At 40.4% G+C, this 18,482-nt stretch overlaps 1 protein-coding gene across 1 annotated transcript; it reads right to left on the bottom strand.

Annotated features, from left to right (window-relative positions):
- Window positions 1-2,911: 2,911 nt before the first annotated feature.
- Window positions 2,912-13,554, bottom strand: LOC105025850 (cell division control protein 42 homolog). Its single transcript, XM_010896849.4, has 6 exons — window positions 13,454-13,554; window positions 11,893-11,997; window positions 7,846-7,918; window positions 7,051-7,160; window positions 4,312-4,509; window positions 2,912-4,001 (listed from the first exon to the last, which is right to left on the bottom strand). The coding sequence occupies exons 2-6, from the start codon at window positions 11,995-11,997 to the stop codon at window positions 3,912-3,914; spliced, it is 576 nt and encodes a 191-aa protein (XP_010895151.1). The 5' UTR covers window positions 13,454-13,554; the 3' UTR covers window positions 2,912-3,911.
- Between the last annotated feature and the right edge of the window lie 4,928 nt (window positions 13,555-18,482).

The following is an 18,482-nucleotide window of genomic DNA, read 5'->3' as shown; positions in this document are numbered from 1 at the left end:
TCCCATAATATGCACTAACCACTCTGACTCAGGCAGTGGGACATAACAGCAGTCAATGTGTCACTGGCTTACACCACCCACTTAACACTTGACTATGCAAGAACACTGACTTGTGTCTACTTTCTCTGTGGATACCTAGTGACCCTCACTTCACCAGGCTGTCCTTAACATCAAGCTCATCAGCTTTGTTGTTAGAGAGCTGACATCTGTACTGTTCTGCAGTGTATTTGGCAGGTAGTCTGTGGTCCTACAACCACAAGTTACTGAAAGATTGAGTGGCCTGTGGGGGGCATTCTCTAAATTGGACCAGACACCTCAGACAAAAGGGTCTCTAGGACTGTGCTAACAAATATTTCTTATCATGACACTTGGGGACGTGTGGTAATGACTCTTCTGAAAGCTGTGTTTGAAATACAAGGCCACAGCAGTCATGCTCTCTGTAGATCCCAGGAGTAGTTGCTGCCTTGGCAACGGGTAGTGGTAGGGTTCTTATGAAATACTAAATGATCGATGCATAATATTTTGCATCCAAAATGCAACAGCTGAAGATACGGGGTTGGTACAAGGGTATTTACTGATATCGTCGTATTGACGCTTTGCATTCCTGAAGAATATCATGTAGGCCACCAGCGTGCATGGTTACATGCTGTTAAAAAGGTTATATAGCAACAGAGATATTTCTGTCATACATATTTTAGGCCTTTTAATGCTGAGTGTCATAGAAACTGCGGAGAACGATGGAGGAAAGAGTTTTTGCAGGAAGATTCGATTTTTCATGTAGCTTAACTTGTAAGGGCAAAGTCGGAATTACTTTAATGTTGAAAGACGTTCAATTGAAAAATAAATGATGAGAGGAAATGTAGTAGCTTTAGTTAGCTTTACAACAGAAGACAATTACTTACAGAGCAAGAGGTACATTGAGTGTTAATAGAACAGTATGTCAGACCAAAACACATTTACTATCACACAACATTTGATTGTGTTGTAGAAATTTGTCAAACTAAGACTTGCATTTATATGTGAACAGCATTTATGGTTCTTTGCTCACTCAATCCGTCATTCTTAGTGAGGGGATTCCCAACGTCATCTTGACTGAAGACTATTCTTCGAGCCCCTCCCCCACATTCAGACCCTATGAACTCTTTGTCCTGGTTGATAAACATATGCTGAATATGTTTTCCTAAAACCCTCAGTCACTTACCTGCTCTCTTTGACCCTATCTAATTTAATAACCCTACATAATTAAAATATGATATCTGTACCGGTACATTAGGTGGTTCTATCTAGCTCGGTTCTAACTGGAGTTGTCTTTAAGAAAATATTTAATATATTGTGACCATGCCTCAAGAAACAGAAATATCTTTTGGTGTTCCTCAAGGATTGATATCGGGCCCTATACAGTTTTACATGTTACCCCTTGGCAGCATTCCTAGAAAACATGGTGTTACTTTTCATGTTACCAGTTATCAGTATACTCTGTATCCCCGTATTATGTTAGCCCAGTTGATACATTAATCTATCACAGACATGAATACATGGCTAGTGTAACCTTTCTTACAACTAAATAACATAAGTTTTCTTTATTGGAGCCCATGGAGAACAAACAATTGCTCATGTCACAAATTAGATTAAACTTTTAAGACAAAAACTTGTGATTCTGACCTAAATTCTGTGGCCCACATGCATAGAGACAAAATCAGCTATTACCACTCAAGATATATCGGCAAAGTGCATCACTTTCTCTGGCTTGGCACAATGAAATGGACAAGCACTAAATTGTCTTTTTGGGAAACTCACCTGAGCCTTTTCTAATCACAAATCAATTCACTCCCAATTTCTTTGCTTTAACCTCTCCACTACATTTTCCTCATAGACACTAAAGCCAATTCATCACATCCATTTCAATGGAATGAGATCCATTTTAGATCACCAATCAAAATGGGACTTGAGTGATGATAAGCTCCACTCAAAACACATGGCATATCTCCCCCTTGTGGAAATAAGCTGTAATAAATGAACCATTACCTCATCCACCTTGATGGGTTACTAGTGTACAAGTAGTATTCCCTTTTTCATACATTTTAAAAACTGGTTCTACTGGTTAAATGAAATTACATCAGCTCTGCTAACCTCTAGGAGAAAATGGTACTTGTATTACAGTTGTTTTCATTTTTTCTTAATACAATCATACATATGTATTACAAACTCTAAAATCTCCAGTATTTGCCACATACTTTTAGGCTTATTTTTTACTTTTTGAACAATATAAAGACATTTTACAGCAGTCCAGCTTCAGATATATTGAAAGATAATGCATCGGTTTTTCACAACCGTTTCGATTTCTCTGGATTTGGCCATAGTTACACAATTAGAATGGCTGTAGTTGTAAAAGGGCCACTGCTCTTAGAACTAGGGAGTAGATCATTACTAACCCAGTAATTCTATTTAGCATTTTCACTTAATGAGGTAAAAACAAAGCAAAAGTACACTGATCAAATGGTGGTTTCTAAGCAGTTCATCTTTTCAACATGTGTCTCTGACTAAATGCTCCTATCCTACTTTAGCTATTTCTCACCTAATACCTTTTCGGAAAAGTTCCACCTTTTCAATAGATGGAACTGGAGGGTTTACCTAAAAACATGTCACAAAATAACTATGTGAAAAACTGCAATCGCCATGCAGTTCCATCATTTTTGTAGCAATATTGTGAAAAATAAAGTCAAACCAAACAGTTAAAGCCTGTCAGTAAAGCCTGCAAACATGGCTGGCACAGTATATTTACTTTGTTGATCTTTAAACAGCATTAGTATAACAATATTTCCCTACCCCAGAACATTTTCTTTATGATGTGATATTATTTATTACTCTGTTCCATGCTTCATGAGGAAATGAAGAGTTCAAAGTTAGACAATTTCAAATTCAAGTTTTTTTATTTCAAATAACCCTTGATTTCCAAGAACCGGATGAGGATGCTTCGATTGAGCCATTATTGTTACTTATAACCATTATTGCTTTTTGCTGTTATTACTACTGATATCACGACCAGCCACATAGTCATTAGAGGCATATTATGGTTGTTGTCAAATGAAACCAGTGACAACACATTGGCACGCAACCATCAAAAAAATAAAAATATATATTTTTAAAAAACAACTAGAGTCCAAACTGCTAACCTCTAGGGGTAATCCCAAAAAATAAAAGCCACAAAATATATAATACTCATTTATAATCATCATTAATACACCATTAATCTCAAAAACAATGGCAAAAAGGAAGGGAAAATTCAGTTCATGTTATTGCCATCAGGGGGCGGTGAAAAACCAGAGGAAGTAAGAAGCACTTGTAGTTTCCATTGGAGCGGCGATGGCAGATGGCAGGAGCAGAAGAGTTGATCTGGGAAGAAGCTGGTTTTTTTACAACTACGGCAGGCTGTTTGCAGGAGAAAGCGGGAGAAGGTCGAAGGCAGTCAAGCACTGGGCGTGTGCGTCTAGACTGTGCAGCAAGCAAATATTTCCAGTCAGGATCAAAACGCAAAATAGATGCCACACCGTCTCCCTGTGTTTGTGTAACCCATTTTGTTTGTACTGTAAGACAAAACCTTTACCTGTTCCCTATTGCTATGCTGCCCTTTAAAGAAGTACTACTTACAGATTAGGAAGAGAATGCATAAGCTTGGTGGCAGAACCATAGATTTACACATCTATCACATGTATTTCTACGGCTGTTTTTTACCACCCCTACTGACGTTGCCCCGGCCCAATTTTTATAGCTCAAGGCACTGTTAAACAAATGTCTCGCTAGTCTTCTCTTGCTCCCCCCCTCCCTCCCTCTAACGTCCTACCGGTTTGGTCTATCTGTCCCCCGTGTCCACCTGTTCCCCTCTCTATATTTCTCGTGCCTTATCCCCGGCCCTATAAGAGTGCACAGCGCTTCTTGGGCTTGGTCTCTGGTGGCTCCAGCGCGGCCAGGATGGCTTCGTCAAACACATTCTTCAGACCTCGCTGAGAGATAAAAATAGAAAGGTTGAGAGCGAGAAGGGAAAAATGGAAAAGGCAGAGAGGATTTAGTCAACTTACTAGTCGCCTTTTTTCCTTAAATCCAAAGCTTCTCACAATCCTAGTTTTACGCAGACAACATGGCACAATGAAATGCTTGGCACTAACAATCAGCAGCTAATGCCTTAGAGTATGATGTGTCTGAAGACAGAGCTGGAGGAAGTTACTTCTTAGAAAGCTTACAAGGTTCACACACCATTTCCTGTTTACCTGTGAGAGTGGTAAAGTCGACAGAGATTGTATTTCAAATACACACCTGGGTGAGGGCAGAGCATTCCACGTATTTCACAGCCCGGAGGTCCCTGGCAAGCTTGTCTCCGCTCTCAGGGGCAAGGGGCCGTTGCTTGTTCTTAGCCAGCTTCTCCACAGTGTTGCTGTCATCCCTCAGGTCCATCTGGGTACCCACAAGCAGGAAGGGCGTACGCGGACAGTGGTGGGAGATCTCGGGGACCCACTGTGGGACAGGGGTTAGAGAGTTACTCTTGGAATCGGAAGTAGGGGTGAACATTTTCTATTTTTGTTGGACCGCATAAGTGGAGCAGGCCTAGAAGAGCAAATGTGCCTGCCTGCCTGACTCTTGTTAAATAGCGTAGTGGTTAAAGACGCGGGCTCCGGAACAGCAGGTCCCACATTCGCCTCCCGTAACAGTCAAAACGCATTATGCCTAAGGTTCAGGACAGAAAATATACTTTGCTGGCTACAACTTTAAGTAGCTACGTAATAGGGATACATAATAAAATAAAACAGTTCTGGTGGATATTAGGATTTGTTCAGGATATAGCTAAATAGTGTTGGGTTTGTTCCTCAAAGATATGTCATGTTATATACTCCAAAAGTAACTAAATTACTTCCTGGTTACTTTACATCCAATTGGAGAAATTGTTACATACCCCAAAACTTCACACTCAACAATTACAAATTCATTGACATTTGTCAATGTTTCTGCTCTCCATCACATCAATAACACAAGTTTTGTTGGTCCACTAACACTTCCACAGTAGGGCTGTACAAAAATATACATACAAATGTTCATATATCCTTTGTCATTTCTTTAAGGCAATTTTTTCAGATTTTGTGAAAATGTCATATCCAAAACACCCTTAATAAAAAGCTTGTTTTAGGCAACCATAGTCCAGACCCGCTGAACTCGGACAACAATACCAGTCCAATAATCCAAACTTGACAGAAATTAGGCAACAATAAAGGTTCAAGTACAGGACTCGTCAAGATGAGTTTAACTATCAGTAACTCTAGGAGTTGTAAAATAATATTGTATTTGCCTTTGATGGTTTAAGCGAGTTGAAAAGCTCTACCTTGGAGAGGTTGCGATTTACTTCCGCTATATACAGTACTGTGCAAACATCTTAAGCACCTGAAAGTCAAATTAAAGTCATATTTGGATAGTAAGTGTTCATTCAAAATTTAAAAAAGTATATTAATGTATTTTGTTTTTTTAAATGAAAACCTACTACCCAAATAAAAGGCCTTAGTTTGACTTTCAGTATTTCTTCACCTATGCGACTAGGATAGCTTGTATGAACAGCAGAAGCATGCAAACAGTACACACCCCTGTACAACAACATGCAAACTTGAGTAAAATACATGTTGTGGAAGCAGTATTATAGGTAGAATAATGCAGCACAGTAATCTTGTTCCCAGACACTTTTGACCAATTGCGATGTGCAATAAGCTAGGGACTAGTTTAGCAAGAGAGAAGTTTTTGGATAAACAAAAATTCAGGCAGCCATGAAGTAACATTAACAATCTTTGATCGGTAACTAATGTTATACTAAAACTGGAACCGTACTCCATTATATAACTTGTTACTGAAAAAGCAATTTTATTACCGTAACACATCACTTTCACCCAACATTGGTTATGTATTTCATCACTTTGGATACAATGACTATAGGTTTAAAGTGCAGACTGTCAGTTTTGAAAAATAAATATTGTAGTATTTTTATCCAAATATTTTAACCATTTAGAAATGACAGGCTTTGCTTTTGAAGTCTGTTTCTGGTGTCTGAAAACATGACGACCAAAGAAGCGTCAATGCAAGTCAAGCTAGCTGTCATGATGCAGATAAATCAGAATAAATTAACAAGAGACATAGCCAAAATGATACGTGTCCTGAAATCAACTCATTGTTACATTAAGAAGCAGCACTGGTGAGGTAGCGTGATGACTGAATAATATCCAGAAAGAAAAACACCCAGCACTCCAACAGTTTCGGAACACCACAGGTACACTGAAGTGCCAAACACTACCACAAGCAAAACAGTACACTTCAAAGAGTACACTAGATGCAAACTGCTAGTCGGCTTCAAGAGCCAAAAAGTTAGTTTGCCGAAAAGTACCTATAAAGAACTTTTCAAAGAATTACAGAGAGCACTGTACATAGACACTCCTTGTTTTAATAAGAAAAGGCCTGGGGTTGCGATAGCTTTCAAAGGTCTACAATTACATTTTAACACGCAGACACTAAAAGTGCTCTAGAATGCAGGAAAATAGGCCTTGATGTCAGCGGTGCCATGGCTTAACTTTTTATTTACCCTGATTGTCAGGTGGACAGACATGTACTGAGGCTGCCACGGTCGCTGGGGTGTGGGGCACCAGTTTAGTTTTGGTTTCAGTTTTACGGCATAGATAAAATTGGCTCATCTTAAACTCTGAGAGTGAGGAGTTTGCGTGAGATTCTTTGACACCCGTTCAGCCATGGATAAGTTATTCTGTCTAATTTTTGAGACTTTGTTGGGCAAACATTCCCCCACTCTGTTGCTGTCCGGGAGAAAGAAAGCAAAAATGTTCTAACATGCACTGGATTAGTTCTGAAATGTGTGCAAATCAGACGGGCAAGACCTCGGTCTGACTGGCACCTCTCTCTGGACTAATACACCATGGACAAAAAATTCAACAAGATGAGACACAGCGCATCAACTGAATTGTCAGTCCCACACACACTGGGATAGAAAGTCTGTTACACAAACACACACACCTTCTCACGGACGTTCTCAAAGGAGGAAGGTGATACGACGGAGAAACACACAAGGAAGACATCTGTCTGGGGGTAGCTGAGCGGCCGCAGCCTATCGTAGTCCTCCTGACCTGGGGAGGGCAACAGAGAGAGACAGCGACATCTTTAACATTTGTCAAGATTACCTTCCATATGCCACACCCATCACTAGGCTTTGAGCCCTGTGGACTAACATCAGTAGACAAAGACAAACATGCGAAAACATGTTTGGACCCCATGGTACATGCCATCAGTACAGAACCTGAGGTGAGTTACCCATGCAAAGATAAACACCTTCACAGCTATCCTCATGTAAGCAAAGGAATGTATGCAGGCCAGGGTTTATTTATACAAGGCATTACAAGTCATAGCTCAACCTTAGGATTTAGGAAGAACTTAAAAAGATGGACAGAGGACTTATCTGGGAGAAATTCTATTCAAACATGATAAAAGCCCTAGCTATTTTAATGTTGTAAACTTGGCAGAACCTTCAGCTTCCCTGGCTGATTCCATACAGATGCATGGTTGAATAAATTTTCCCAGATAAGTGCTCCGTTCATCTGTTAAAGTTCTTCCTAACTGAAGGGTTGAGCCATGACTTGTTGATGGCAAACTGTGTCCTCGGGAAGGGACCAGCCAAGGAATTTAAGTCTCTCCCAGAGTATATTAAAATGGTGAAAGCCCTCAAATGATGCCCTCTGTGCACCCAAAGCGTCCTACATCTTTCTCTGTAGGAAAAACTACGAATGAAGCTAGAAGGCAGCCCTTTTATTTTACCTGCAGTGTCAAACAACCCCAGAGTGTAGGGTTCGCCTCCAATCATCACTGTAACTGCATAGTTATCAAACACCTTGAGTGGGGAGAAACAAAGCAGAAAAAGATTGTAATCATTTGGAATTTCCAAGTAATATGTTACTTGTCCCGTCTGATGAACAGAGATGGGAGCTTTGCTGAAAAAGTGTTTCAATACTTTCTATTTGATGTTCCTACACAGCCGGCAGTCCCTCTGTTAAGTGTCATCTTTCACTATTAGATAGCAGATGAGTTGGGGACAGGTTTTACCTCATTCCAAACCAATAATACAGTCTTGTACTATACTGAAGCCTAAATGTCCTAAAAAAAACGAAAGCACTTTGAAACTGGGCTTCCATTTCTCTTCCTTTTTTTGAGTCGTTTTTAAATGATTACTGTACAGTACCTTTAACACAATGAAAATGGTTTCCTTTTTGGACCATTTATTTCAACAGGGTGCCAGTTACCATAGGCCTCCAGCATACAATGTGGTCACACAGTGGATAGCGTCAGTTTCAGAACCTATGCCTGTATGTCATCACATATAACATGAAAACCCCAGAGTGTGGTTTCCTAATGACAATTAAGAATGGTAGAAATTAAGAGTGGTTGTCAAAAAGGTCGGGTTTATACCCTATGTACACAGGAAAAGCTGTAAATAGCTATGCACAATGGTGCTGTGTAACAAAACTATGCAGAAACGACCAGTTCCGCCCAACAATTCCTAATTCGATTTAAAAATGCAATGCTCTTGTTGAGCGCAGAGGGTATAATTTAAGCAGCCAGGGTCTCACAGCGTTCTTGTTTCTTTTAAGGTGCCTCCCCGTAGAGACAATGAAGCTGCCTACTGTTCAGCAGGAATGTGAAACTGTTTGACTCAGCTCATGTATATGTGCTGCTGAAAAGTTCTACGCTTTGTCCAAATGCGGCTGAATGGCATTGCCATTTGTCACCTTATGTCTCCGTAATGCAATACTGCGTGGGGCAGGGTCACGGGGAGTACCAATTCTAAGCTTGTTATTAGGTGTCCTTTAAAGAACATTCCTAACCTTGTGCTTGCAAAACATTCTACTCAGCCAAATCAGTGATCCTATAACCATCACTTAGGTGGGCGCAAAATGTGACAAGAAATGCTGTAGGTAGTACTTGATAACTTGTGTTTTGGCTTCCCAGCTCTGAAAATGACTAGTGTGAAACACTAATAAGTATTCTATTTAGATAGTACGGTAAGGTTGTCATCTCGGAATGTGTAACAGTTATGACTACTATTACTGTAATTCCCGTTTATAGACCACACGGTGTATAAACAGCATTCATTTTATAGCTTTGTGTGTATACAGACCCCAGTATTAACCGCACCCATGTATAAAACGCATTCGCATGGAGAATTATGACTTGAACATTAAACATCTGTCATACGGCGCTACCAAAATTTGTTGAAGAATGGAATGTAAAACTCTGTAACGCCCATTGTATCATGTTTGCTAAATGACAGACCTGTATGTCATCAAGCAATCATGTGAAAAAGTTTGCTGGTGAAAACGGTTTTAAAAATGTTACCTTGCATATTAGCCACACCCACGTATTAACTGCTGTGTTTGAAGGGGGGGAAAAAAACGGGTATAAGCCGCGGTTTATAAATGGGAAATGACGGTACTTCAGCCGTCTATCATAGGCCTTGGCATCACCTACTCACGTGTTGATATATCAGGGAAGAATGCTAGTCATCTTTCTGATCAAGAGAGTAAAGTCTCGCTCTCAATTGGGTTGGAGAAACAATGTTGGCACGGCCTCTTCTGGCAGTTAAATTTCAGACAGGGACTTGCCGAGGCAAACAGTCAGGAAAGGAGGGAAGACAGACGGCACCACATTGACCAGCATCCGAGCAGTCATCAATATCATGATGATGCCGTGTTTGGACAGAGCTAGGCAAACACAGAATTTAACGTTGAGGCCGAAAAAGCTGAGAATCTTTTTCCACCTGGTTTCAGTGTCTGCCACATGCCTTTTGGCAAAACCTAGCTGAGATTTAATGTGAGTTGTTTTCAACAATGGCTTTCCTTTTTCGCCATTCCCTAATGAAGGCCACTTTTGTGAAGCACCCGGGCTATCGTTACGGTATGCAGTGTCTTCTAGCTCAGCCTTGAAAGACTAGCTCCTTTAGAGTTCCCATCGGCCCCTTGGTGGTCTCACTGATTCGTGCCATTCTTGCTGGGATACTCGGTTTTTGAGAATGACTTGTTGTAAACAGATTTTAAACAGACAGAGTTGTGCCTTATTCTCATTTCTTTCTAATATAATTTACTCTGCCCTGGGTGACATTCAATGCCTTGGAAATGATCCAATATCCTACACTGACTGGTGCTTATAAAGAACCTTATTCCAGATTAGCTTTGAATGTTTCGGTCTTCATTATGTGGTTTTTGTTAGGAATGTGTACTAAACAACAGTGGGACCTGGCAGAGCAAGGTGAATTGAACCTGAAATCATGTGAAACACCATGACTATGCACAGGTGCACTCAATTCAGCCGTTGCAACACAGCTAATTCTGGTGTCATAGCAATGGAGTTAATCCTTCTGTTATTATCTTTCATTATTAACAATTATTTTCTGTTTTTTTATTTGTAATTAATTTCAAACACTTTGCAGATTATTTTTCACTTTAACATTATGAAACTTGATCAGTGGAAATAGACTAAATCCAAAGACATCATGAAAGAAAACCTGCAAGAGACCTGGGACTTGGGAGAAGATAAATCTTCCAACAAGACAATGACCCCAGACATAAACCACGCTGTGTCTTAAAAACAAAAAGATCAATGTCCTGGAGTGGCCCAGTCAAAGCCCGGACCTTAATCTTTTATTATTACAAAGAAGAATGTTGTGTCCAGATGTGCAAAGCTGGTAGACTTCCAAATCTCTACCAAATCTCCAAATTGACTCATGGCTTTTATTGGGGGGGGGGGGGGGGGGGGGGGGGGCCTCAATAAGAATGCGAGAAATTATTTTCTGTTATGAATTTAGAACAATTCAAATGTAAACATTACGGACTTGTTTGTGTTGATCAGTGGCAAAAAAAACCCCACCTTATTAAATCAATTTTGATTTCATGTTGTAACACTAAATGTGGCCATGTGAAATGGGGGTGAATACTTCTGATTGTCCCTGTAGCTTCATCAGGCCATTAGAGGGGTCTCAGCTGAATCTACATAAGTGCATTACAACACGGTATTAAATCAACCACCAGTTGTAAACACCCTGTGCTCTGCTTCTCAAGATTTGGAGAGTCATCTGCTTCCAATCAAAACCAGCACGCATGGGATCCCCATGAGAAGGAGCACACTACTGCACTGTGCTGAGTGCTGAGACACACACAAACCCACTGGAGTCAGGTCTCTTTTACAAGCCAACAACATGAACACTCCCAGTTCAGCCTGACTGGCACAAATACCGCCACAGTGCTGGAGAGTGCCAGAGAGAGATGGGCTCCATGGTGATGCTAGGCCTGCTCATCACACAGGCAGCAGCAAGCCAGTGCATCCCGAGCCAGTGAGCTATAAGATTAGACTCTCTGTTCAGTTTAAGTTGGACTAAGATTTTCGGTTTTCTTCTTCCACATTTGACCAAGAGGAGAACATGTGAAATGGTCTGTAGCCTGACTCAGGCCTTTTGGTTCAGATTACCACTTCCATGTGATTTCAGCTATTCCTCCAGAAGTTCCTCTTTTTCAGATAAAAGCAAATAATCTCTTCCAAACCCAATGTATGTATTTGAGATTATCCCCCAGAAACTCACTAGCAACTAGAAATATTAAGAATTACAGAAATTGGCTAAGGATTTAAATTCCTGTCCAGCATTAACAACCCATAGATTCATTAAACCTTGGTCTAAAATCGATGTTGAATGACAGATGTGTTAAAACCTGGCTTGAACAATGAACTGTACAAACTACGGCGACTGGCGGTACATCACTTGGCCACGCCAGGCTTCGAGACCTTTCTTGACGACACCACCCAACCTGCCCCACTCACCGTGGGGACGTACTCCGAGGGGAACTTGTTGGTGGTGTAGGAGATCAACAGGCAGGTCTTCCCAACAGCACCGTCACCCACCACCACACACTTAATGGTCTGCATCTGGACGTAGGAAGGAGGAGGAAAATAGACAGACCGGAGTTTATGATTCTGACACAAGGGGGGGGGGGGGCGGGGACGATGACGACTGTGGAATTAAAAAAGATTGAACTTAGGGAAGAGGTGTGCATCACCACTGGTTTATCAAACCAACGAAGAAAGACAATAGAAGAAAAACAAGAGACTACACATGACAGCGTGAGCGACAGAAGACACCCCCATTGTACGACCCCTCATCCACAGCCCTGACATTGTTAGTGAAAAACAAGTGGTAAGAATGTCACATCTTGATAGCTCTAGTACACACAATAGGCTGTCAGATAGCCCAAACAGCAGTGACTGTGTTATGCACTGTTTACAGCACAAGGTCCCATGACCCATACGTTAGTAAGCAAGGGTCTCGTGATTTTGAATAGTGGAGGGGGGATAGAGGTAAGAAAAGTAATTAATTAAACTGGTCATTTTAAATCCTCACACCACATGGCTTAAAATGATAATGATGCATGGGGGGGGGGGTAATTGTGGTGTATTGCCAATATAGCACAGCTAAGCAGTGTCCATGCACTCTGATGCATCGTGCCTAAGAACATATCTTAACCGTGGTATATCGAATACCACACCCCCTTGTGCCTTAATGATTTAATATACTAGCTGTCTGCATACAAGCATGAATATAATGGAAACAATCACAGCCAGCATATTAGCCTTATTCACACAGTAAGGTATCTGCCGGCTGTCACTTCCGCATACAAGGGTGAGGTAGCTGACTAGATGGAAGCAATGTAAAACAATTGTGGTTTTTACAAGTCAGAATTTCAAATGTAACCGTGGTTATCAAAACAATACCAACTCAACACCAGAAATAGCGAATCCTAGCTCATACCGTAACGCGATTCGAGTGTTCAAAGCGAATTGGTTTAAGTGCGGCGCTAGCAAACCCGACTAAATAACAGTTTGATCAAGAATGTTTTCTCTTTGCTAGCTACCCAGCTAGCTTGTGAACGTTAAACCCATCAGTTCGCTAAGCTAACTACGTTAGCTAAATTCCAGACAAGGCCTGTATTACATGCAACTTAATTTTCATTGGCAGTGTAAAGCCACTGAAATAAAAGAGATACGGGCAAAAACTAATTAACTCACGCTAGTTTCTCAATGTTATTAAATGGACTCTAAACACATAATAGCAAAAATAAACAAAACAGAACGTATCAATCTACTTTCTAGCTAGCTAACAAGCTATTAGTAGCTACAAAGGGTTGTTACCTCCAACGTTAAGACAGCTAGCTACAATCTGTCAACTCGCAGTGCGGTGGTTTTATAAGGAATACGTTCCATATAGCAATGTTGTCCCAAATGTAAAACATTAATGTTAAGAGATGTAAATCCTTACTGTTTAACCTACTGTACACTTAATGGCCTTTTTTAAATATAAAATCACAGACAGAGAGCGAAAGCTTACCTTATCAGTCCACCACACAGGCGTTGTTTCATCCGGGCGTCGCTTCACTTGCGAAACTCGAAAAGAGGCGTGTCATAACAGGCAATGTTCAGGATATTGAATCCTCAGGCTCATAATCATATCATTGTCATTGAGAGAGTTCATCTTATAATTTTTTACTGATCTCCCATACTAATATAAGCAAATCTATAGAGCAAAAGTAAGAACGGCAGGAATAAATGGATAGTCTGTCAAACCACTTAGTCATTTTTCTTTTCCCGTTATTTTATCATATTATTCACATTTAGCTCATCCTTTGCAACTTGCAAGACAATAAAATACCTTCAATTAGGCAAGGCAGGTGATCTTCAGTTTGACATTGGCTGCACCATTTAAAAAAAATCAATTTGCATAATTAGATTTACTGATCAGTGGCAAACATTGAGTTTGTATGTTTGAAGTTAAGATGCTTGAACTGCTTGTTGAGTCATCAGTTTATGGGATCAAAGAAATGATTTGTAGTTTTTGTGTCTGAGAAATCCTTTAGAGAGACGTTTCCACTGGGCAGTGGTAAGGCATTCCTTCAGCTGTAACCCAATATACTGAACCAGTCAAACTAACTAATTCAAGGGTATTTCAATGTTTTTACAATTATCCACTTTGTATAATGATGCTGAAGACATCAAAACTATGAAATAACACAAGGAATCATGTTGTAACCAAAAAAGTGTTAAACAAATCAAAATACATTTCGTAAGGCAGATTCTTCAAAGTAGCCAACGTTTATCGTAATGACAGCTTTGCACACTCTCTGCATTCAGTCATCCAGCTTTATCAGGTAGTCACCTGGAATGCATTTTGACTAACAGGTGTGGCTGGTTGAAAGACAAGGTAGGGTTAACATACAGAAGAACATCACAATGTCTGTCCTGTAGTAGTCCATATTATGGCAAGAACACCTCAAACAAGCAAAGATAAATGACAGATTGCAGACTTCCTGGTAATTTGCTTCTGATACTGAAATACTCCAACTAGGATTTATGGAAAAAAGTGGTAATTTATAAAACAATCCCTGAATTCTTCAACCCTAGAAGTTGGACACCCGAATTCAACTATTGGAAGATGACCACAAGAGGGCACTGAAGTATGTGAAGCTGCTTGGTTATAGACACACTCAATAGCCTGTGTAGTGGGGTCCATGGTTCTTGTCTACAGAGCAATGTTAAAACCATGCTTTCCCACCTGAGCTACAAACTCTGACACCTCTGATCTCTTGGTTGTCCCAGCCCTATAGAAGGGCCTCTCCAGTTCAGGCCAGTCAAAGATATTCTCTGTCCAGGAAGGCCACTGATGGAACCAGCTTCCTCTTAAAGCTAGGACAGCAGAACCCCTGCCTGTTTACTTATAATGTGTAAAACCTGTCTGAAACTCAACCATTTAATAAATCCACAGTAACTTCACAGTTACCTTCATGAACTAATACTTGTTATTTTTATTATTTGACTTTCTATTCCTTCCAGCACTAACTTTGCTAATGGCTTCTTACTGGAAACTGGGTTGTGTGGTTTCCTACCTACTGTGGCTGTCTCAGGTTGAATGCATTAACTGTCAGTCAGCAAATATGTGTGAAAATGTAAACTGTTGACACATTATCTATATCTGCACTGCTTTTTAAAGAACTAACAAACAGCACTAGTCAAAGGCTCATAAACTAGGTCGACCTTATTGTTTTATCTATCCAACTTCCAGACCAAAACAAAGGACAGAGATGGAGAAAGCTCCCACTGACCACTGATAAGAAGAAATTATGATGAGACAATTGGGTTTTGAACTATTTTAAGCAACTCTTATGAAATGTTCTGGATAAAATACAAGGAAATTAGAATCTACAGAAGAGCATTAAATTATTCTTATGAATACAATTTGGAGTCTCTCTAACAATTTATTTTTGTCTCGCTACACTGACATTAATTTGTTCTCTTGATCTTCTTTGCAATCTCTCTCTTTCCAGTTTCTCTGGCTTGTTCAATCTCCATCCTTCCCTCTCATTTGTGCAGCTGTGAGCATGTGCATGGACAGACAGACACACACACACACTTAGACACACTTATATGTTGTTTTACTACATTTTCCCTAGCCCCTATACCCCTAAACATAACCCCAAGTTAAAGCTTCTTATCAAAGTGAGGATGGGTCAAATGTCCCTTCTTGGCATGATATTCTTTGTTTCACTACTATAAAGATAATAAAACAGAAACACAAAAACATGTCTATTTTTGCTATATAGTTGAGAATATAACAACCGATTCCCCTTAACCAGATTTTTACTAACACTAATTCAATCCCAAATCAACCCCCCAAAATCTAACCATAACCTTAATGTAACCTAACTCTTAACACTAATCCTAAATCTAACCTCTAATGCCTGACTGTAATTTTAAACTCAATTGTAATGTTTACCCTAACACCTAAACCAAAAAAGTGATGTCCTCCTGATTTTATCCAGAGTTTAGGCGTATGTTTGTCCCCATTTATATAGTAAAACCTGTTCACACACACACACACACACCCACAGCCTTAGGAGAGTATTGGACTCTAGCTGTCATACCAGCTCTTCATCCAGCGGCCCCCGTGCCTCCTCTGACATCTGTACCTCCTCTAGCTTCCTCTCACCCCCCAAATAACACAGACTCACATAGACGCTGACTACACAAGGAAATGAGGACACGAGAGGGAAGGAGAAAGAGGAGGACAGGAGCAGCTGTGCTGGCTGAATGATGGTGGTGGACCCGGCGTATGTCCAGGGGACTGAGAATGTACCGTCAGTCAACCATGATTAAAATAGCAGTTGGATAAAGGCACATACAAAGTAGCTGTTATCATTGCTTTCAGGCTGCATATTTCTCTTTATGGAATTATCTGGACTGGCTTCAGAAGGGAAGGAGGGCCTGTGGACAGAAAGGTCAAGCAACCTTCAGATTTAACGCAGCAGAAAACCACCTAACTGCAATACAACACCATCTCTCTTTCTCTCATTCTGTTTGCTCTACGCCCGTTTTTATTCTCTTTCACTTCCAATACAATTTTCCATTTAAAGGGCTTCCAAAGCAATTGGAAAATAAAATAGTGAATGGCAAAATGTCTAAAAGAAAATCAAACTGTCTTCTTATCTTCCGCATCTGTCTCCTCTCTCTCAACCTCTTTCTGAGAGCTGCTTGGGCATCAAGAACGTTGTTGTGCTTCTACTCTGAACATAATCATATTAAATGTGTCCATTTAGTAACAGAATATTAGATTTGATCTCTCTCACTCCTCTATCTAGGCCAGTGGTCTCCAAACCTGTTCCCGGAGAGATTCCCATCTGCAGGTTTTAACTCCAAACCTGTTCCTAGAGATCTATCCTCTTATATGTTATAACTACAACCCTGACCCTGAAGATCTACCCTCTTGTATGTTATAACTAAAACCCAGACCCTGAATATATATCCACTTATATGTTATAACTAAAACCTTGACCTTGAAGATCTATCCTCTTGTATGTTAAAACTAAAACCCTGACCCTGGAGATCAACCCTCCTGTATGTTATAACTAAAACCCTGACCCTGGAGATCTAACTTCCTGTATAATTAAAACCCTGACCTTAGAGATCTACCCTCCTGTATAACTAAAATCCTGACCATGGGGAGCTATCCATTAATAGGTTTGAACTCAGTTCTGTTCTTGGAGATTCATCCTTCTGTGCACAGAAAGCTTGTAGGTTATGGCTCCTACCCAAGTAATAACTTACCTGATCCCGCTTATCAATCAGCTACTTATTAGAATCATGTGCACTAGAGTAGGGTTTCACTGGAAACATTCAGTACAGGATGTTAGCTTTTCAGGAACAGACACACACACACACACACAAATACACGCATGCTCAGAAATGCACACTCCCACTAACACACATAAGCAAGCACACACAGACACTGGAATACACACACACACTACAACCAGTCGCTTTCACCCTCACCTCCTGTCCATCTGAGTAACCGTCAAGTAGTCTGAAACCATAAAACCCTTCCAGTAACATTCAGCATGTTGCCATTTATAACCATGTTTTTCTGGAACGGCAAAGGCATGACATTTCAAGGATGGTTTTGCATAAGGACATGTTAAAGCACAATAGCATTTGAAATGTTTCTGTATTTTTCATGCATGGAAACTCGTTTATTAACACAGTATTCAAACGAGTGTAGTCATAATTTATATGTATACTATACTGAATAGGGTATCAAAGACCATTTGCAAATATAGCCTTCTATCCATAATTTTAGGAATTCTCAAAGCTCCCACTGAACAGTATGGCTTTTAGTGAGGTGATAATTATTGAGCTGGAGAGAGTAAACTGTTTGAATATTGGTCCATTATAATATCTACTCAGCTTAGAGTTTTCATTTTAAAATAGTGGTGTTTCTGTGCCTGTGTTTATTATAGGATGATGTAATAGTTTTAACAGCAGGGGTGATGCCATCTATAATAAAAGCAGCACTACCAAAGCCTTTACTGTCTCATGAAAGCCTGAAAGCAATAGAGCAAGATGAGACAGAGGGAAAAAGATATACTTGTGCTAGATGAGAGTGAGAGTCAGAGAAATGGAGATGGAGCTAAACGCGAGATGGAGCTAGATGAGAGATGGAGCTAAATGAGACTGAGATGGAGCCAGATGAGGGAGAGATGATTCTAGAAAAGAGAGAAGTGAGCTAGAACAGTAAAAGGCGAAAAAACAGGAGAAACAAGAGAAAGATGATGGAGTAGACAGACTCTTTCCACTTCTTCCTACCCGTCTCTATTTTTACCCCTGATTTGCAGTTCAGAACACAGCTCCCTATCTTTCTGTCCCTGCTCCCCCTCTCCTCTGATGCTCTTTACCTCTAATTAATCAATCCCCTTCACCTCCTCCTCCTCACACTCTTCCCTTGCTTTCTCCTCTTTTCTCAGCATCTTTCTGTGAGTCATGCCTTCATCCCCTCCCCCTTCTGTCACACACTTTACCCCCTCCCCCTGTTG

The sequence above is a fragment of the Esox lucius genome, chromosome 10, assembly GCF_011004845.1.
Source record: "Esox lucius isolate fEsoLuc1 chromosome 10, fEsoLuc1.pri, whole genome shotgun sequence".
NCBI classification, from domain to species: domain Eukaryota; kingdom Metazoa; phylum Chordata; class Actinopteri; order Esociformes; family Esocidae; genus Esox; species Esox lucius.
This window is presented reverse-complemented; position numbering and strand designations above follow the sequence as displayed.